The sequence below is a fragment of the Phascolarctos cinereus genome, unplaced genomic scaffold, assembly GCF_003287225.1.
Source record: "Phascolarctos cinereus isolate Bilbo 61053 unplaced genomic scaffold, phaCin_HiC Scaffold_4;HRSCAF=312, whole genome shotgun sequence".
In the NCBI taxonomy this organism is placed as follows: Eukaryota; Metazoa; Chordata; class Mammalia; order Diprotodontia; family Phascolarctidae; genus Phascolarctos; species Phascolarctos cinereus.
The window spans coordinates 164,681,630-164,704,877 of record NW_027555847.1 but is presented as its reverse complement, the minus strand read 5'-3'; the positions used below and the strand labels follow the sequence as shown (position 1 = coordinate 164,704,877).

The following is a 23,248-nucleotide window of genomic DNA, read 5'->3' as shown; positions in this document are numbered from 1 at the left end:
TTATAAAAAGATGCAGGGGGCAACTCAAGATTCCCAACCACTGGGTATCTCTGGGCAATTACTAGATCTCTGCAGGTAACATTCTTGTAAGTAGGTTGATCTAAATTCATGAAAAAATGTATGCCAGACCATGTACCCTGCAAGGTGCATATTAGCATAAACATGAGCATGTTCAAGGTCTCAAAATTTTCTACCTTATACTAGTAACACTGTATATTGCCATATTCTCTGCACACCAATCCAAGTTTACAGCCTGAGATTAAGAGTTGACTTGTTCTCCTCTTTAAAATCCATATCATTTCTGAGAAACAAGTCAAGTACAACCAAGTGGTAAAAATTCATAGCAATGGATCTTCTTAATATGCTTTTCAAACTGATTAAAGACTTTCCTATTGCCAAGTAAGGGCCAGTAGAGGATGAAAAATGACAGATACTTAAATTTTAAAGCAATAGCAAGCAGTTGGTTGATCCACTTAAGAAAACGTGAGCATTAAAAATACTTTCTGTCAACAGTATCACAGGACCAAGGGTTTCCAGGGAATTGCCGTGAACAACTGCCTCACTGCCTTTCAAAAACATCTCATCTTTGCCTTGTTGTTTTCTGGTTGCTCATGAGCTAGAATCCCAGGGCAACATAGTTTATTGTTTTAATATCTGTCTGACACAAAGCAAAAGGATTCTCTGGTGACTCCTTATCTGTCATATGTATTTCTGTAAAAGAAATATCAAGACAAATAAGATGTTTGAGGGCAGACCATGGGATAGTACTTCTGCTACTGGCTGTCTTTTAAAAGAAAAAAAACCAGAACGTGAAAATATAAATGACACCATCTATATTGAGATTAATAACGTTAGCAGAAAGAGAGCTGGGTATCAGTCATTTAACATATGATTCCTTATACTCAGACCAAGTCTCTGAAACACCTGTCAGACTTACCTAGCCTTTTTGATCTCCTAAAATCAGGACACTTTGGACATTATTAAGACTTAGTAAAAAAGACATCAGATAAAAGAATAACACACTCGAAAAAGGAAAATATATAAATGAGGCCATCTATATGATAGGCATGCAGGGGATAGTGAACTAAAGGACTTTCACAGCGATTTAAATTGTGTTTTTTTTTCAATAACACTAAAAACGAGTGACACAACAGAACACAGAAGGTGAGATGTTAAAAGACAACAAAAAGTGACTTCATAAAAAGAATATTTTTTGAGATTCATAAACCCATCATGACTTCTAATAAAATGATCCTATAGATAGAGGTAAGAGATTTAGACACCAAAATTCTTTTTTTTTTCCTTCTATATATGTGGAAAAGGGACATTTGAATGAAATGACACTTATATGCATTTGTGGTAAGGAACATCTGTACACCAAAACAATAACTCCAGTGTAACAACAAATGCTTAATAGCTATGCTTTGGCCCTGTGCCAAGCTGAAGGGAGGTGCCCATTCAAGTGTGACATATTTCAGTGTTAAGTCTGATCTTTTTCTATTAAGCACCTGGAGAGGGAAGTTAAATAGGGTAAGCAAATTAGCATGATGCTATGAAATAGGAAGAAGGTTGGAGAATTATTACTTACTAGTAAGGTCATAAATTGGCCTTAAAAAAAGAAAACAAAACAAAAAAAAACAACTTTAGCTCCATTGGGTAGTAAGTCATAGAGTAAATTACATTTTGGAGATGGTATTCTGAACCAAAGGTTCTTTTGTGATGAAGAATGACTGAAAAGTGATGCTTGTTTAAAAAAAAAAAGCAAAAAACAGAAAAAGACACCGAGAACAAGAAGGTAACTCATCATAACTACTGAATTTGAAATTGACATGATTCCAAGAGGAATGTGTCAGCAACTCCCAAGAGTGTACCAGGAAAAAAGAAATCCTGCTAAAATAATTGTAAAAGAATTCACTTCAGTAAAGAATGCAAAGAATCCATTAGTACAATGCACAACCATAGCACAAGAAACAAAGCATATCAATAAGTCTCCACTATACATTTACAGTGGTGTAAAAATATAGAGGGACAACTTTAAACTGACGTGATTATGAAATAACTATGACCAAGGGAAGGTATTTGCATCAAGATTTTTCTGATTTCCTTTATCTTTTCCCCCAAAGTGGCGGGTAAGGGGACCTTGACTATGGGTATGTTGTCAAAACCATACTGAAGAAAAATGACAAAGCTAATCTTAAAGAGACAATCTTGATTTCCTTCATTCTAAATATACTAAGGACCTGTGATTTCATTGGTGTGGTTACTTGCATCACTGTTGTAGATTACATCTACTGTAACAGCCTTCTGTTTGGCCACCCTGCCTCAAGTCTCCCCCCACTCCAATTCACCCTCCACTCAGTTTTCAAAATGATCTTCGTAAAGTGCATGTCTGACCATGTCATATACACACACCTCATCCCTGCCCTTAATCAATAAACTCTAGAGGCTCTCTATAGTCACCAGGATCAAATACAAAATTCTCCTTTTTGGTAATCAATGCCCTTCATAACCTGTCCCTGTCCCACCTTTCCCAATCTTCTTATACCTTACATACTCTACCTCCCCATTTATTCTGTGTTACACTGACACTTTACTCCTTGATGTTCCTAGACTAAGAGTCTCCTCTCAGCTCTAAGCATTTTCACTAGCTGTCCCCCATGCCTAGAATGTTCTCTATCCTCATCTCTTCCTTGTTGTTGTTCAGTTGCTAAGTCATGTCCAACTCTTTGTGACCCCACAGACCATCCTGTCCATGGCAGTGATACTGGAATGGTTTGCCATTTCCTTCTCCACTGGATTAAGGCAGAGGTTAAGTGACTTGCCCAGGATCACACAGCTAGTAAATGTCTGAGGCCAGATTTGAACTCAGATCTTCCTTACTCCAGGGCCAGAGCCATCTAGCTGCCCCTCATCTCTTCCTTTGCTTCCTGTAAATAGCCAGTAAAATCCCATCTTCTATCAGATGCTTTTTTCTGACTCTCCTTAATTCCAATGCCTTCCCTCTGTTGATTATTTCTAGTATATCATATGTTTCTTCTTTGTACATATTTGTATTCTCTCTCCCACACTAGACTGTGAAGTTCTTGAGAACAGAGACTGTCTTTTGCCTTTCTTTTTATCCCCAGTGCTTAGAACAGTGCCTGACGTATAGTCTGTGCTTAATACATGTTCATTGACTGATTATAACTCCTCAATGCCTTAAAAGACAGTTTTCATGATTTGCTGTGGCTAAAACATGTCATCCCCTAGTGAATCACCCTCTTGTGTTGAACCTCTATATGCTTAACTAGGCTGATACTGATGACAGAAAAAAATCTATCACTGGGCTCATTGTCAAAACTTTTCCAGATTGATAGAATGCAGCAAATTTGCGGTCTACTGAAATAGTATTGTAGACTATAGGATCATCTCCACATCATGATGAGACTTAAGAATAACACCCCAAATATCAGAAGCTAAAAATAGAAGACCTGCTGTTCTATTGTGTCCAGTATTTTGATTTTTATAGAGGCACCACAGGAACTATTGTAAAAAGCCATGGCTCATCAATCTAAAAGGCTAAACATATAAATGAATGTCAACATTCAAGTGACCTTTGTGTGGATTTCTTTCTCCATGTATTTATGTCAGCCCTTTTTTTTTTGGAGGCATTTTCTCCACTAAGTTGGTGACTACAGTTTACTTGCTAATAATACACACTCTGAGCAAAGCCAGTTGGATTGATGACAATAAGCAACAGAGTTATGGGGAAGTAATAAGTGTTTGTCTGCTTTTATGAAAATGAAGGCTTCAAAGAAATGCTAAAAATAATGCCAGGTGAACTGATGCAGGGTAGAGGAGTTGGTGTGAACAGCCCAATAGGAGAGCTTTAAAGGGAAAGTCAGAATAAAAGAAACATGAAAGAAATTAAATAGAGGTTGGGGGAGGGAAAGGAAACCAGGATTTGATTTTTTTGTAGCTGAATAGCTCTGCTCAGAGTAAGAATGCTATTCTCAAATGAATCTTTTCTTTCATCAATGTGGTTATTCTTCCCAATGATGAAGACTGTAACCAATCCATGCTTGCCCATCTGCTGTGACTCTTCCAGATGTCTTCCCATAAGTACAACATGGAATATGATTCCAAATGCTAGAGGCCTTCTTCATTTTCTTTTGAGACATTTTGAAGATACTAAGATTAGCATGTGCAATATACATCAGTTATCCTTCTTTCTTACAATTTCCACCAGTCCATCTTCTTTTTAGTTCAAACATTTCTTTGACAGTATCCCAAGAAGTGTCAGACATGTGGCCCATGGGCTACACATAGCCTTACAACACTCATGAGTTTGGCCTGAACCAGATTAAAATGTAATTGGGAATATTTAACAAAATAAGTAAGGATCCAACAAAACACAGATAATGCCATTTTCAAACTAAGTCAATATGTGGCGCTCAGGGATCCTTATGTGTGATTAGTGGCCAGTATCTCTACTTGAGTTTGACACCACTACTTTAAACTACTTCTCCTATGTTATTTTTTGTTTATAATGCGTTTCAGCTTGTCCACACCAATCACATGCCTCTTCAGTACCCTTTTGGTGATCCACAACTTTTCCTTGTAGGCTGTAGTGTTACTTTGCCATATAACAACATGAGAACATTAGTATAAAAAATGGACCTTTGTTTCAAGGAGGAACTTTGGGTCATCAAAGGCTTTCCTTAGTAGGGAAATTGAGCAATTTTCCAAAGATAATACAGTCATCGCTGTTTCTCATATTCAATTATGGGCACAGCTCACCATCCATTTGCAGTATTTGTCCAGGATCAATGTGTATATAGAGATAGATATGTACAAACATATATGTGGATATACACATAAAACATGCATATATAAAAATGATCAGAGAGTAAGCACAGTTGCATCTTTCTGTTTTCTACAACTTGATGGAAGTTGCACAATGGAAAATATAAGTTTTATTATGGAATATTGTCTATAAAAGCTTGCCTCTTCCTTTCTAGTACTCTAAAGAGAATTCCCTCAAGGCATAACTAGATTATTTTCAGATAAGAAGCATTTATTATGTGCAAACATTTTCTATGTGTAAGGAACTGTGCTTAGTACTGGGGATACAAAGAAAGAGAAAAACATGGTTCTTGGCTTCAAGGAGTTCACGTTCTAATGGGAGAGACAACACGTAAACAACCATTATCATACAGGGTATATACAGAGTAGATGGAAGGTATCTCAGAGAGAAGATACCTGCAGTGGAGGTGAGGGGAGGGAAGAGGGGAGGCTTGCAGAAGGAAAGAATTTGAATTTAATCTTAATAGAAGCCAGTAAGTATAGTTGAAGGAGCGCATTCCAGGTATGCTGGATAGTCACTGAAAGGAAACCAAGTCAAAAGATGGAGTACAATGTAAGAATACTGAGAAGACAGGAAGGAGAAAGGTTGTGAAGGGCTTTGAATGAGATCTTGGAAGCCACTGAACTTTCAACAGGATCAGTTTGACAGCTGAGGGGAGGATGAACAGGAATAGGGAGAGATCTGAGAGGAGACCAACCAAAAAGCTTTTGCAATAGTCCAGGTGTGAGATGATGAGAACCTGAATTGGGGTTGTGTCTGTGTGACAGGAGCTAAGACAAGTGAATGAAATGTCGTCTGTGTAGAAACAACAAAACATGACAATCAATTAGATATATGGGGTGAAGGCGAGTAAGAAGGCAAGGATGACACTGAAGTTGTCAGCCTGGGTGAGTGGGACATGAGTGGCGCTCTCAACAGTAACAGGAAAGTTAGGAAGATGGGAAGGTTTAAGGGGGAAAAATACTAACTTCTCCTGTGAACCTACTGAGTTTGAGATGCCTATAAGACATCCAGTTCATAATGCCCATAAGGAAAGTGTCTGCCATAATTCAACAATAGTGCTTTTTTTAAAAAAAAAATTACCCAAACCTTTGCTTTCATAAGTATAGAAGGGTAGCCCCTGGGGAAGAAATTCCATTTACCAATGTAGATTTACAACCTATCTTCAGTGTATCATTTTAAGAATTGACTGAGGTTCTTGCTTTCATCAGATTTGGCTCAAGAAGGGAATAACATAATCAGTTAGGTATGGAAATCTAACTTGCCCTATGAGTAGTAGGAGGGAAAAGGGGAAAGAAAAGGGAGGGGGGATGGAAGGGAGGGAAGAAGCAGTGGGGGCGAAGGGGAAGAGGGGGGAGGGGGAAAATAGAAGGGAGGAGAGACTGAAGGAGGCGGTGGTCAACAGCAAAGTACTGGTGGGGGAGGAAGGGAGAGAGGAGAAAGAAAAGCATGAACGGGGAAAAAGGGATGGAGAAAAAGACACAGAGAGTAATCATAACTGTGAAAGTTGAATCGCTATCTTTTTTTTTTCTCTTCTGTTGAGCTGTGTTTCTTCTTTCTGATGGTTCCTCCTATTGGTTTAATTTTTACTTATAACTTCACTAATGTGAAAATATGTTTAATAGGAATGTAAATGTATAGCCTATATCAGATTGTGCACCATTTTGGGGAGGGAGGTGGGAAGGAAGGGGGAGAAAAATTTTAAACTCAAAAGCATATGGAAGTGGTTGTTGATAAATCAAAAAAAATTTTAAAAATATGCAAAAAAAACAAAAAAAAAAAAAGAAAGAAAAAAGAATTCACTGAGGTTCTCAGAAGTTAAGCCCAGAGTCAAATAATGAACGTGCATCAGGAGTGGGACTTGAACCCAGGATTTTCTGCCTCTGCAAACAGCTTCTGTCCATTATGCCACATTTTAATGAGTGTCTACAGCTATGAGAAAACACAGCCAGTGATTTCCTAGAGTAGACTAGAAAAATGGTAGCTGAATTGGGGCTGGTAGGGCTTGGGGGGAGTGTCAGATGACTTTCTAGAGAATAAATTCAATTCAAAGCTTGAGAGTTATAGGCCTCAAACCCAGATAGGAAAAGACTCTGCTTCCCTGGGAATTAGAAGCTTAAAAGTGTTGGGTTGGGAGTAGAGCATTGCTAATACAATAATAAAATTCTCAGCCAGGGCCTAAAGGAAGAACTTTCATACTAGAAAAGGAAGTGACAATTGAGAGTTATTTAGAAATGATTGTTTAATATTTAAATGTTTTGTCGAGGTAAAAAACATAACTTATTATGACCATGATTTAACTAAGGTGCATATAGTTTTAATCCCCTAATTCTCTTACACTATAATAAAGATGTTTATTTGAATTATTTGCATGACCTAAGGTGGACAGGGGAAGGGAAAACTCTTGAGAAGGAAAATAATTATGGAAATGTAATAAATGTGCGTGGGGGGCATGCAACTAGGTGGCATCATAGATAGAGAGCTGGGCCTAGAGTCTGGGAGACTCATCTTCTTGAGGTCAAATGTGGCCCCAGACACTTACTAACTGTGTGACTCCGGGCAAGTCACTTAACCCAATTTGCCTCAGCTTCCTCATCTGTAAAATGAGCTGGAGAAGGAAATAGCAAACCACTATTTCTGCCAAGAAAACCCCAAATGCAGTCACAAAAAGTTGGACACAACTAAAAAATGACTCAATTAAGTCTGATAAACCCAGTGGCATCATCTTTAGAGGGTAGAGCTCTCCCTTTTTACTCTTGGATGTGGTGGTGGGAAATTAATGAGACAAACCAGTGAAAAGATCTCAGCTGGGGGAGATTTATACTGGGGGACTGTGTCCCCAGATGTCACTCTGTCTTTTAGTAATTTTCATCAGGATATACCGGTATTCACATTATAGGATCACAGATTTAGATCTGAAAGGGATCTTGTTTTACTGATACTGTCAATTTGCAGTTGAGAAAACACACACTGGCACTGATAGGTTTAGTGACTTGCCTAGGGTTACACAGCAAGCAAATGTCTGACAAAGAATTATTTTTCTCCCTGTAAGTCCAGGATTCTATCTACTACACTATGCTATTCTCTTACAGTCTGTGTGCCTTTCAGAAATCCTCTAGTATGTTATGGGATGAAAATGGTCAGCAAGCATAGCTGTAAAAACAAAGATGAATTCTTAAATCTATAGAGAGGGTAGAATGTGGGGAAGAACAACTAAAGTTAAAACAACTACCTATAGATTCACTTTTTATTACTGGAACCCAGTACAACATTTTCTATATTGAGATGAATAAAAGTCAGTCATTAATTTAGCCTAATTAATTTACAGAACCTTATGGAAGTTTTATCAATTGCCCTCTACCTCACTCCATCCCCCTGAAAGTTATGGACCTAATTTATATGCACTTATTCCACTTAAGTAACTTAAATGAATTCCACAAGATTACTCCATAAAATTATAATCAATATATCAATTAAAATATGCTGCTATCTTCTTGCCCTTCAGTTTCATAAGCCAGAATAAATGATGATGATTTGCATACTGATAACAGTTTGCTTCTGCAAGAACTTTCCCATAATATTAGATGTTTTTCTTGTTCAAAGTCAAGATTTTGAGAGAATTAAAATTAATTTTGTTTTTACTGTAAGACTTCCCACAAAATATGCTGATAAACTCTTAAGTATAGCTTTAGTGGTATTGTATGAAAACAAATTATATTTATGCGAATATTTGTGACTGTGTAGTATATTCTTTTGCCTTTGATGGATGTCTTAGTAGCAAATGAAGCAGAAAACAAAAATGATGTTAAATTTGATTCTGGCAGAAATACTTGGACTAAACCAACTTCAAAAGCAGATCTACACCTGTTTCTGAAAAAAGCATTTTTCTGCTGGTGGTGATCAATGACACATAATATTGCTAATTAGGGTTGGAGTTTTCCACCCATGGAATAAATTAATTATCTTCTTATATTTCAATTTCAGGAAATGGCAGAGCAAATTAACTATAGGAATGAGGCAAAATCCCCTTTCCCACCATTTTCATCCTTAGAAATTGAGTTAAAGTGGATACATGTAAGCACACAGACACTCACGTATGCATGCTGAACTGCTCAACTCTGAAAACAGACTGTTAGAAAACCACCAAGCTCATTTCACCTCTTCTTATGGGAAGGAGCACATACCTTATATGTAATAATAAAAAGGTGCTAAATGTCTATGCCAGGGAACAATGGCACACTCTGCTCATAGAATTTTTCTATTGATAATCATTAAGGAAATTTAAGATATTATTATTCATATCATGAGACAGATGGCCTTGTCAAGTACACTGGGAATTTTGTTTTTAAAAAGATCTCCTAGAGCATCAAATTTGAATATAACATGATTCATAGCCATAACTAGAGTGGGGAAACCAGTTCTTCTTCCCAAGATATAAAGGTATAAATAGCACTTGCTGGTCTTCAACAGCATAGAAAAAGCAGATTCTACTACAGTTTATAGTAAGAATAATTAGTTAAAATTGGAAGCTTATCGGATGGCATGTGGGGGGTGAGCTACATCCTCCAACTCAACTGAGGGTACCCTGCTTGCTTTGGCTACAAAAATTCCTAGTTAGACTCCCAAAGGGATCCATTTTAAGCCTTGCACAAAGTGTTCCCCCCCCAAGGGGTATTAGAAATACTTTTATAGATAGATAAAATACTGTTTCACCTACAGAATTGCCCCATATCAGAAACCTTAAACAGCGTGTTGAAGGAACACTTCAATGCACAGATGTACCCCCATTTAAAAATAGGCATGTGCACATGCACACACCATACAAACACACACACACACACACACACACATACACACACATACACATACACACAAAACCCTGTTATGTAAAGTTAAAAATAAGTCATTTTGGTGAGAATTATTCATACTACAATTATACCTAATTTCAGGATTCATTTAAATAGTATGTTCCCTTTTATTAAATTTTTACTAAATTTACTTAACTAAAAGTTAAGTGTATATATAATTGTGGATATTTGGACAGCTATTTGGTAAAGGGGCTAGGGTTCAGAGAATCCAAAGTATCAGAAGCTAAACAAAGATCAGAAAAGATCTATGAAATCATAATGAGAATCTAAGAAACTTCAATTTACATTTTTTCTGGAGTTCATCAGTTATGAAAAAAATTATATACCCACATGTCTAAGTTATGAACATGTGATATTTGTACTTTGCTAAAAAATAACAGAAACAGAGGGAAAGTACCACACACTCTAAAGGACCAGCAGGGCACTTACATTTACAAATGCATTTCCTATGGATCACCTGGGGTCCTATTCTAATAAGAAAACAACGGGGAAAAATACGTTCTCTAATTGTGCTTTTGTTAATTTTGTTTTCACATGACGATAGTGAAAAAAAAATACATACAACCAAATTACCATGTTGAAAGTAGGACAAGGCAGATATTCTGTGGAATAATTTTAGCTAGTTATTATAATTCTAGTTGTCTTGACTATAGACAGAAGAAGGAATCTGAAACAAGGGGAGCTAAGTGCAAACAACCTGGAAGAAGGACAACTTTAAGTTACTCAGAGTAAGTTAATATCCTCAAGGAAATAAATACACCTGAACATCAGCTGAATAGCAGACAGCCCCTCTGGCCATTTTGTTCTGTAATATTGGCAGGCAGTAAGAGATTCGTGAGTTGCTCTCATGCCACCTCTCTGACTTTAAAGACCTGGTATAATCAAACAAGTGATGGACTTGAAATCATAGGATTTAGAGATGGCGTGGATGGACCTCAGAGAAAATACAATCCGACACTATCACTTACAAATGAGTAAATGGAGGACTGGAGCAGTGAAGTGATTTGCCCTATATCATAATGCTAACAGTCATAAGTGGAATCCAGGTCTCTTGATTACTGAACTCTTTCCACTGTGCCAACTTTCTTCATTATATAACTTTTAAACAAAAAATACACTTTTGGACATCTTAATTTCCTTTCTGATTGCTTGAGTTAAATGGCAATTAATTTTAATCAGTAGCAAGAAATGTATTCTGATACAGTCTTATCAAGTACAACCAAGATATTAGCTAGCTCACACTTTTTCCCCCCTTTGTTGTTCTAGCTAGTGCAAGTGACACATGGAATAAAAGTAATGAAATGAATACTTTTGCAGCCCACCTGATACAAATTGTAATTGACCCTAAGCAGCTGGCAAGTGTCCATTTCTATGGCTGATCTATATACAGATCCTGTCCACACATACCCTGCCTTGCCCTAGGAGATTATATTCAGGTTTTCATTCATTCAGCCAATCAGTTTTTAGTCTACTCGTACTATGACTAATAGCATGATGTACTTTGGAGGTATGAAAAGAACAAATATAGCTTCTGCCCTTAAGACACTAATAATCTATTAGTAAATGCAAAGAACAACTGGAGAAAGTTTGGACGTCAACAGATTAAGGCACGTGAGACATAGATAATACATTAACTACTTGAGCCATGCTTATAAGATTTGGAGTTAGAAAGACACTTGGAAGTCTCCTAATCCAAGGCTCTCATTTTATAGATGATCAAAATAATGTCCAAAGAGTACCTTATCCAAGGTTACACAGGTATTAAATGGCAGAACCCAAATTTAACCCCAGGTCTTTGCTGTTCTCTCCAGGAATAATGCTGCCCTTCAGGAATCTACAGGACTATTCCAGCTGGAACAGATTTTGTCAGAGAAGGCTTTTTAAAGTGGCTTAGCTTCTGACTAGCTCTTGTAGGAAATAATGTAATGTGGGCTGAAAGCAAGGAGTAAATAGCATGAGCAAGGAAGCAGTTTCTGGGGAACAGCAAGCTGATTAGTTTGGCTGGAATGGAGAGGCCCTATGGTTGGAAATGGGCAGAGAAAATTAGGCTACCTCAGTAGCAATTGTGTGGAGTGATATTTGAGTGGAGGCAACTGGGTATAAAGTTAACTGGGGCAAGGATATAGTGAAACCATCCAGAAAACCAATTCATTAATTCAGTCATGAGGTTACAATGGATTAGAGTAGATTATTATCGGGTGGTACAGTGGATAGAGTACTGGGCCTGGAGTTAGGAAGACTCATCTTCATGAGTTCAAGTCTGGCTTCAGACACTTACTAGCTGTGTGACTCTGGCAAGTCACTTGACCCTGTTTGCCTAGTTTCCTCATCTGTAAAGAGAGAAGAAAATGGCAAACCAGTCCAGTATCTCTGCCAAGAAAAACCTAAATTGGGTAACAAAGAGTCAGACACAATTGAAATGACTGAACAGCAGCAATTATCTAGCATAGAAAGAAAGGGTCAGGTAAAGGAAACATAATCAAGACCAAATGTGGGAGGCCTGAAAACTAAAAATGGAAGCCAAAGAGTAAGGTGAATTTAAATTCTACATTTTGAAGCCTCAGTATCCTCTGGGATGAGTGTATAGTATCCTTGACAATGAGAGGAGATAGGAAGTGGTGCTTATTTGAGGAAACTGACATGAGTTGATGTCCATTAGGAAAGTGGATACCAAGGTCTGAAGTGAGAATGACAGGTCTAAAGATGAAGTTTGGGGAGTCGTTCAACTGAAACCACAAGAGGGGATGAGCTAGCTTCTTTAAGGAATATCCATATAAATTCATTCTATTGAACTAGAAGATAATCCTTTGGTGCCTTCATCGTTTGCAGTGAAATACTATAGACGTTGGATTGTAAAGTTTTAAGGAGGGAGTGGGTAACAGAAAGATGGGAGACAGAGTAGATAGAGGACCTCTAGTCCTAGAAGTTTCTTCATGAAAGTTAGGTGGGACGTGGGATATAGTTGGAAGGGGTAGCAGTGTTTAGTGAATTATGTTTAACGCTAGAAAGTAAGAACTCGGTGTAGAGTGAAAGGTTTAAGATACTAAAGAGGTAAGAGATAAATGTGGGAATCATGTCTCTCATGAGGTGAGAAAAGATGAGGTTCCGAACAGAGATGGGAAAATAATAAGGGGAACACATGGAAATGAGTAGGGAAGCTTCTCTCTGATGATGGAAGGTTATCATCTTTAACTAAGAGGAGATGAAAGAAAACATTTGAGGTGAAGGTCTTGAAGATGTGAAATAGATAATATGGTGAACCTGTGAGGCCCAGTAGGTGGACAGGATTCCTTCTGTAGAAAGACCTGGGTTCAGATTCTGCTTGTTACTTTACAAGTTGCATCTTTGGAAGGAGCACCCATCCATTGAAGTATAAATGTTGAGGATTACTATTCTTTTTTTTTAATAGGTCTAAAATATATAATTTATCACAGTATACATAATTATCTAGCATATGAAGAAACACAGGTGCCTAAAATAAACTGGTAATCTAACATCTAATCATACAAGGTTGTAGTTACACTGAGGGGGCTATAGGATCACCATAAATATGAGGATTGAAACCAAAGTTATTTTAAAAATCTCCAAAGGCTGTTCAGGAAAATTTGCATTTACTTATAGCTTTGGGGTTTTTTCCACAGAATTTATTGGATCCAGTCAAAGATTGTTTTGAACTATGTATTTCCAGACTACTTCCCTGCAACTAACTCCTCATATTTATTCTCCCCTGCCCCCAATCCCTGTTTCTATTTAGGAAGAGAAAGGCTGCAACCATTAGTATTTGCAGTGGATGAGAGGAAGATTATGTTACACAAGTGGTTTATGGAGCATGAGTAGATAAATTTCCCTTGCATGAAAGAGACAAAAACCTTTTGATTTGGAAGCTGCCCACAGAGCAGTGGAGAAGAAGGAAGGTAAAGATGGGACTAATAAAGGTAGAGGTGTGAAAAGGAATCAGAAATACTAGAGTTGAAAAGGATTTTTTGAGATCAACTAGTTTGATATTTCATCATTTTATAGATAACAAAACTGAGGCAAAAATGATTTGCTCATGGCCACACAGGTAATTAAGGTAGTCAGAAATTACTATTCTTATTAGAAGTTTTGTCAGTTGAAAATGACAAAGATTCCTACAATAGCAGCACTAAAAACAATAACAAAAACAAACAAAAAACTGGATTTGTCAAAGCCCTACCTTAAGTTGGAGAATACTTAACCATTAAAACATAGCATAATCTTTTCCCTTCTATTTAGACTATGTTAATATGAAAACACTGTGGAGACTGTTCGTTACCAGGAAGGCCTCTACCCAGCCTAATGGATCATTTATGCTGTGGAGTCAGTTCAAAGATTAGATGGACAGCAGGAAGGAACCTGCAGCTTTAAGTAACATACCTTCCAGTAACCATATTAGAAATCCTGGCCACTCGTGCTCTATTGCTAGTGACTGTTGTAGTGGAAAGAGTTTTGGGTTTGAAGTCACGGGTTCTGAGTTTGAATCCTGTCTCCCACTTGTGAAAGTCAGAATCTCTCCCGGAGGCCTCAGTTTCATCATTTAACAAATTAAGAGATTGGACTAGATGTTCTCTAAGGTCCCTTCTATCCTATAGCCATAATACTAGGACTGCTCATCATGTTCATTGAGGAAGACTGACATTGCAAATTTACCTATCTTAATGTCATTTTTGGTCAAGTCAAATTCAGGGATTATCATCCAAGTCATTATTGCGTATTGTAATGATGGATACTCGCTGACTTGATTATACATCTAATCAGTGAGAATCAATAGTAAAGAAGCATGCTGAAGGATTGATAGCACATTTAAAACAAATTCAGTTGTTTGTACTTATTAATTTTGACTTGATCCTTATTAAATGAGTTTATGTTTTGCTTTCCCCTCAACCCTTAAAAAAAGAAAATTAAATATTTTAATTTTTAATTAAATGTTGTCTTTAAAAATTCCTTGGCTGAATCAGTTGATAAGAGGGAAAAAAAATTCTACTTTGGAAGCTGCATCCTTTGATAGTCCAAAAACATTTTAGAAGGGGATAAAAGAACAGGGGCATGCTGAGAGCCAATTTTTTTTCCACTAAAAATGGAAAATTCTGCCATAATGACTCACTACTTTTAGTATTACTCCTCTGATCAGTTTGCTCATTACCTGAATAGCTAATGACTAGCGGTAGCTGACAACTGTCACATGCTACCACAGATCCACGTGAAGAAGAATGATATAAACGTACTGTAATAAGGACTAAATACTTAAGTTGATGTCTTCCTTAGGCACACTTCTCACTAGCTCCACAATTTATTATTGAACACCTGATAGAACAGAATCCTTCAATTAACCAATTTTGGCACTTTTAGGGGGAATCTACTTAAGAAATGTTCACTTGTCCTAAAAATGTTTTTGCTACTATATAGTTGGGTGCCAAAAAGTTTCTGGTCAACACATAATGTAAGATTCAGTCTTTTTTGTTTTGGTTTGTTTTTTTGCCAATTAGATGCCAGAGATGTGCCGTGCCAAGTTTTTCCATCTCCCTTCTCACTCCCACACCATCCCTGTTCCTTCAATAAAATATATTGTTATATTAGAAGATACTCTTTAATTATTGCCTTCTCCTATTCCCAACTATCTCAGAAATTGAAGTAAGTATTGGTTTGGACAAGATTTATAGTTCGGGTATATGTCCTGGGGGATCATGGAAGGACAGTGGAGAGGAAACTGATTGTACCACTTCTCCCTAAAGATGTTTTTCATGTCTAGAAGAATGTCTTAAATTTAAATGGGGAAGACTGGAATCTGCTTTGAGAGTACATCTTGAGTTAGCCTGTACGAAGATGGGAGACTTTTCCCTAACTCTTTCATAGCTGAGAAGTGAGTTTTCCTCAAGCAGCTGAAGATCTATCTCTTTCCAAAGATAATGACCAGATACAGGCTAAATTGTTTTGGCTAGTGTGCAAAGGGTCACTTTGTATCACTGTGCCAAGAACTTTATTGATTAGTAGTTACAAAAACTAAAGAATACCCCATCCTTACTTTATGTAGACAGCTAATACTGAAATAAATTGCTTTTGTGTGTTATCTCCTGATGTTAGAAATTCTCCATTGTCTCCAAATGACTTCAGTTACTTCTGGGTTTTTAACAATCTTAACTGAAGATGTTTTTATCCTTGTGACTGCTTACAACTTCCTGGCCCATCGGGGAAGTCTCTGTTCACTTCTTCAGGCTGGGCAATTCAGTGATGATCTGGAACCGCAGAGTGGTACAAATTGGCAGTTCCTGGCCCCAACCCTTTACCCAGGAAAATCTCAGGCTGCTGCCCCTCTGGAGCTGGTGAAGAGATCTTCAAAGAGGAACAACCCATCTACAGTCTGTTCTCAGCCATGTCACCGAAGAAGTCCTCTTTTTATGACCATCTTCCTCTCCATTCTTTTGGTCAGTACTTTGCAGTAAATATATACATTGTATGAAATGGATGATAAGGTCTCAGGCTAAAGGAAATCCATACAGCTAAGGATGAGAGTCTCCTTTAGGAGGGACGTATTATGAGAAATAAGGATAAGGTGAGGGGACCCCACGGCCCAAATAAGCAAAGACAGCTTTTTGCTTCAGCCCACTTTAAGAATTCCGAGGTTATTTGCAGTCATGGAGCTAGGTTGGGGACCTGCTTTCAGTATAACCAGAATGGATCCTCCCCTCCTCTCAACCCAGACAAGTCCCCCACCCCCAGTCACTGTTAAAGGAGGCACATATGCTTTGGCATCACTCTTGTGATCTAACTGCCCTACTTAGTCAGACCCACCCTTAGCCGGATTCCTCCCATGTTGAAGAGCCATGAATATATGGAGCCATCTCCAATGGCTAGCTAAACATGAACCTTAACAGTTTGGGCCTGTTATTTTTTTTCTAGATTGAATGGAGGCTGAAGCAATTCCTCTTTCTTACAGTAGTCAGTCAGAACATTTGGTAAAACAGCCTTGCAAATGTCCCACTTGCCAAGGAAAAGCAGCATTTTTATAAATGGCAAATAGGCTGCTGATTTTGTATACTTCACTTCTTAATACCCCCCTGAAAGAAGCATAAGTTTATCATGCTATATTTATGTAGTATCAATTTTATTTTATTTTATTTTGTTCTTTATTTGTAAGGCTGTGATAGAAGGTAGGCAAAGGGCTGTGGTTCCTCCACCATTGGGACTTATCTGTAGATAACAGAATGAAATTGATGTCTAGACTATGAGGTATCAGACGGGGATGATAATGAGGAGAGTGAATAAGATGCTACAGAAACAGAAAAAAGCATGCTAATGATTATCACCTTAACCTCAACGAGAGCTAGAGTGGGTAGGGAAGGGAGAGGAGGGGAAACTTACATGGCAGGGAAGGTGATTTGACTCATATTTATGTCACAAAACAAAAATAGAGCCGCAACACTGGCTTACTTGTGGAAGTGTATACTAGTGAACTGGGGGCACTGTACACAGAAGATCCCTCCTGGTTTGCCTGGCACAACAGCACCGTGCCTACAAGAGAGAGAGAGAGATGGTATCTGGTTTTGGAACACGCACACTAAACCTGAGGCATTATGTCAAATTAAAAAAAAATACAGCCATATACCAGTGTTCAATGGGGCAGTGAAGACCAATGAGATTGTCTGCCTGTGGGTCTTATATTCCAGAGACCTCAACGAGTAATTCTCAAGAAAAAGAAGAAAATGTTTCTGCCCAACCCAGCCCACCAAGCAGGAATCATCATCATTTTGCAAATTTTGGAGACTTGCTTTTCAGCATCCCTGTTAGGCTAGTCTTTCAAATATAAGTACAAAGAGAATTTTTTTTTCTGCCTGCCGAGCTCTAGTAGATTCAGCCTACTTTTTCCCCCTCAGGAGGTGCAGACGTAAGAAGATGAACAAATTTGACATTTATTACTTTTACTTGGACAATATAAACAGCTGGTTACACTGGGCAAGTAGCTCTCTACAAGACTTTTGCTATTACAATTTCCACTCCTTGATAACCTAGGCTCGCTCTCTCTCTCTTTCTCTCTCCCCCTCTCCCTCTCCCTCTCCTCTCCCTCTCCTCTCCCTCTCTCTCTCTCTCTCTCTCTCTCTCTCTCTCTCTCTCTCTCTCTCTCTCTCTCTCTCTCTCTCTCTCTCTCTCTCTCTCTCTCCCTCTCTCCCCCCCTCTCTCCTTCTCCCTCTTCCTGAATATCCTGTTTCAACTGAAAAGCCTGTCTAACTAACCTTGTGGATAAAGTGTGCACGTTAGCATTCTTCCTCTCCATTCATATGGCTATTTTCTCTGCTTTAATTGAAAAAGACAGCACATAGCAGACATATTACTGCCCCCCAAAATGACTGACATCTCAGACATTCGTGTTCTTATGACATGTTTGAAATAGCTTGATCAAATATTGGTCAGTTCAGAAATTTCTTCAGGAATTATTTTACCTCCTTTCTACTACTGCAAATTAAAAAAGTAGAAATATTCAGAAGATTGTGAAAAAACATTTTATATATATTTTAACCTATTATGGAAAATGAAAAGGTATTCCTAATATTACCTTCCCTGGGTGGATAAGTTCAACACTTCCAGTTTATTCTTCCATTACCATCAAAAGAGAAATGAAGTTAACTCTACCTCAAAAAGTCCATTTATTACAAATGTTCAGCAGTAATAATGAGTTCTTCTGTTCCTTGGAGCCTCACCCTAGGACTGAAATCTAGAACTACAAAATAACCACAAAACCTTTAAATCCAAAGAACAAAATTCAATTTAAAAAATTCTTCCTCCAGCAGCTTTTTAAAAAAAAAATCAGGTAAATTTTGGCATGAAGAAAGGTTTTCCAAAGGTTGTTGAGAGCAAGAGAAAAACAGACTTGGAGGGCATGAAAGCCCTATTGTACCTGGTAATAGTTTGTTTTTGTGGATTAACACAGGAAATGAACAGCATATGGTGAGGGACAGGGTAGTATAATTTTGAATTGCAGATCTGAAGTGGTTAAGATGACTGGCTAATATGAATTATTCTCATTTGATATGGTCCAAGCCTTCTTAATTTCACAATTTCTCAACTTTCTCTCTTTCTGGACTTATCTCCCCAAAACAAGATATGCCTAAAATTCCCAACCCACAGATCAATACCATGAACAATCAAATATAGCTTTTCCACATCCAGACTTGCAGATAATGAGAAAAAGGGATGCTTTTGCAGAATGTTGGCCTACCAATCAAACATCTTCCATTACCTTCCCTGATTACTTGAGAGTTCCAGACTTTGGCAACTCCAGAAGGAGAGTTCTTGAAATGGAGTAACTTTATTTGCTTCAATTTTTTTTTTTTTGGCAAACAAATTATTTTGAGGTCCTGGGCCTTAGGCTGTCCCAATCCTAATCCCAATTCATTAGTTAAAATCTTTCCCTTCTCTAACTATATTCCATTAATACTCCATTACAGAACACAACTATAAAATGGAGTTTTTGAAAGGTCTAATTTTTCTTCACTTGACATTTTCTGTTTTTATTCTGCATGACCACTTAAAAAAATGATGTTGATTTCTAATTAACCAGAAGGAATGCACTTTTTTGGAAAGGCTATCTACTTTGCTTCAGATGTACTCCTTCCACCAAGGAAAACCAGGTTGTCTTATACATGGTCCTGTCTACATTAAATATTACTGTCAATACTTATAACTAGAATTTTCAGAAGTCAGTAGGATTCATTTTAATGAGAGGTAAAGTTTCTTGAGATACCTATGTTTCAAATTTAAAATAATCTATTTGTAGTGAAAATATCCAAGAGATTTAATTATTTGACAATAAGACCCTGAGGGGACATGCCAATATCCTGGATACAATTTACAGAATCCCAACAGAGTGAAATATAGGATTTTTGTTAGAATGCTAAATCCTGGCAGAATATAATGAAATCTTGATCTTTTTCTTCTGTTGTGTTTTTATAAGAAAAAATATTTGAATAAAGTTCTTCAGATACCTTCCTATCTCTCTCTCACACACACACACACACACACACACACACACACACACACACACACACACACACAATAGCCTTATGCCATAAGGCTGACCTTTGTAAAATAAAAATCAACATCTGCCACAGGGCTCAGTTTTTAGATTACCTAAACATGTTCCCATTCAATTTATAATGTACTTATGTATTCAGTTAGGACCTCTGTGACCTTTTATTACAAAAAACCTTGAAATTCAACAAAACCAGACAGCAAAAATATTATTTAATATTAATGTAATTTGGAGTATTTATTTTCAAAAATAAGTCAATTGAGCAAATATGTAATGTATACATGGGATTTCCAGTTAACTCTTCTACTTTAAAAATTACATGGAGAGATTTTCCACACTTTTCATGACCACACCTGGCTCTTTTCTGAGCTTATTTTTGCAGATTAGAACTCAAATACCAAACCCAAAGCTATAGATATACGAGTTTAGTCCTGTGGGCTAGCTTTTTAAAAAATCTATCTTTTGCATGTTTTCAAAGTCATTCGTTCTGATTTCAAATGAAAACCTGGATTAGTGATAACTGGAAATGACAAGAAACAAATGTAGCAAATCACAACTGGGGTGTATATTGGAGATTATTCCCCAAAAGTCACACAGTAAATTACGATATTAACAGCCAAGATTCTAAATGATGGAAGAATACACAAAGGAGACAACAGAATATAGGACTATCTGGATTAGCAGAAGGTTAGCCATGGTTACTTGAAATTACTTCATGAAGAAAGTGAAAAGGAAAGGCTTGGTTGCTAAGTTTAAATGGAGTGGTGTAATCACCAGACAACAGTGACAAAAGAATGAAAGGGATCCTTGGCACCCTATTCTGAGAGTGCATCAAGAAATCCTAACCCTAGAGCTCAGTCTTACAACTTATCCAGGCACTTAAGTACTTAATGGGCTGAGCTTGAAGGGCTCGAGTGGAAACTTACCATTGGTCCATACTAGTCATATATACTTAATAAGTTTTTTGGATCTTGTTAGCCAAGCGACTTAAGGATCCATTGTCATTTTCTGTGAATTTGGTGAGGGAAGACTGAGTCAGCCCAAGTAAACCCAGAAAAGTCAGGATGAAATTCTTCCAGCCTAGCAAAATTCTGATTTACCTGACAACTTAGAAAGAAAGGCACCAGTGTTATCCCATGAGTATCATCCTATGACTGGGTACTTAGGGTTTACACTGCAGACCATCAAGTAACCACATGTGGCTAACAGCAGATATATTAAATTCCCTGCTTTTCCCTATATAATACTGAATGTGAAAACATTGTGGTCAAAACAGACTATACTAGAAATAGTGACTAGAGTATGGAGTAGTAGAAAGACATTGGATTTGGACTCAGAGTCCAAATTGGTTTGAATTCTGCCTCTTCTACCTACTGCCTGTGTAACCTCGGGCAGTTTTTCAGGTACTCAGCTTCTTTATCTCATAACATAAGGCTGGACTAAATGATTTCTTAAGTTTCTTCCATTTCTAGTTCATATGATAAAGAGATGTGGAACTATGGGTGCATAATGTTGCACCCAAATTCAGACAAGGTTGTTATGTTAATGAGTTTCAGTTAAATGCCTTTTTGTTGTGGTTGTAAAGGAGAGTTCTGGGGTAGTCACACATAAAAGCACATGTGTATATGGGGGGGTATATATTGGGTAATAATGGGTGTAAAACAACAACAAAAAAAAGGTATCTACAATTTTTTTTCTTTTCAATACCTATAAGAGAAAAAGAATGTTTCCAATATATGAGTTGTTTTGGAGGTTGGACTTCTGAATGGGCTGCTTTGAAATACATGATAATCAATGACACCATCCCCTCCCCCAAAGAAAAGGATAAAGTATGGTTCAATCAAAATATTCTTCTGGAAAGGATCCCTACAAGTGAATGTTTAATACTTCTGTCTTGAATAGTGTGAAGGTTTTGAACCACTCAGAATGGGTGTGTGTGTGTGGCAGGGGGGTTTGTCTTTGGAGATTAAATTTAGACTGAAGGAATCTTAGTTCTTCCTGTTTAGCTGCCCAGGCTAGGCAAGATTTGTTTAGTACTGACCATAAAGGTCTCAGATTAGACAAGTTTAATGATATCTTTTAGTCTTATTTGAAAGTTTGAAATTTCTTGCTTAGATAAAACTCAGTGTTGCAGGGCTGGTTCAATATTAGGAAAACTATCAGCATAATTGATCATATCAACAACACAACAAAAAACAAGTGATCATCTCAATAGATGCAGATAAAACTCAGTGATTTGTTGGGTTTTGTGTGAACATTTGGAATCTTCCTGGTTCTGGGTGCTGGCTCTGTCTGTCACGGCTGAGGCCGGCTGTGGCTGCTTGTCTTCTCTGCCTTCATGGTTTGTCACATGAATATGATTAATGACATAGGAGAGGGGAGCTCTAAGCCCCCCTCTACTTTCCCAAAAGAAATGGTGGCTTATTGTTCACATACCCAAGATAATGCTAAGATACAGTGGTTTTGAAAGTGGAATTTTTATACTTTGTACGACTCCAGGGAGAATCCTCTGATCACACGTTAAAAGGAAAAAAAAATCAAGACAAAAATAAGCAGCCTGCAAAAATTCAGTGCCAAATCAGTTCTCTAGCACTCTTAATTTTAAAAAGCAGTACTAATAATGCTTTCTTTTCTAACAACAATACTTTGAATTTAGATATCACTTACCTCCCAAATTTCACATCTATTACCTCAATTGAGTTTTGTCTAATGTCTATACATGTTAGGAGAGATTAAGTTTTACTAGGTCAATTTTACAAATGCTGAAAGTGAGATACATGGAAACTCAGTAGCCTCCCATGTGTCTGACACTTAACTAATGGCAAAGCATGGCTTAGAAACTAGCTTTCCAGACTCTTAGACCAAGGTTCTAGTGATTACTATCTCCTTCTATTACTTGGAGAATAATTTTTCCAGGAATGGTTGTATAATTGTTGAAAAAAAAATGCCTGAACCCAAAAAGTTCCAGGCATTCAAAAGTATTTTTAACCTCTCCTCCTTCCATGGTAGAAGAATGAGAGATCTTTGACATGATTGCTTTGAGCATTATTAAAAGTATAAAAGATTCTGAGTCAGCCAAGTGGTTCAGTGGATAGAATGCTGGATATGGAGTTGAGAAGACCTGTGTTCATAATGCATTGTTGGTGGACCTGGAAAGCAATTTGGAACTATGCTCAAAGGGCAACCAAGCTCTGCATACCTTGGATCCAGCAATACCATTACTAAGAGAAAAGGACCCAGATGTACAAAAATATTTATAGCAGCTTTGTTGTGGTAGCAAAGAATTAGAAATTGAGGGGCTGCCAATTAATTAAGGAATGGCTGAACAAGTTGTGGTATATGAATGTAATGGAATACTATTGTTCTATAAGAAATGATGAGCAGGTGGATTTCAGAAAAACCTGGAAAGCTTACATGAACTGATGCTGAGTGAAATGAGCAGAACCAGAACATTGTATACAGCAACACTGTGAGATGATGAACTATGATTGA

At 37.4% G+C, this 23,248-nt stretch overlaps 1 protein-coding gene across 42 annotated transcripts in view; it reads right to left on the bottom strand.

Moving 5' to 3' along the window:
* RBFOX1 (RNA binding fox-1 homolog 1) overlaps window positions 1-23,248 on the bottom strand; it is a 1,746,265-nt gene that overhangs the window by 67,937 nt on the left and 1,655,080 nt on the right. For 32 of the 42 annotated variants that reach the window (XM_078152767.1, XM_078152757.1, XM_078152768.1 and 29 more), the window contains one exon: window positions 17,161-17,241. The exons of the other annotated variants lie outside the window; for them this stretch is intronic. In XM_078152767.1, the coding sequence (XP_078008893.1) occupies window positions 17,161-17,241 (81 nt within the window). The remainder of the gene's footprint in view (window positions 1-17,160; window positions 17,242-23,248) is intronic. 42 annotated transcript variants of the gene reach the window in all.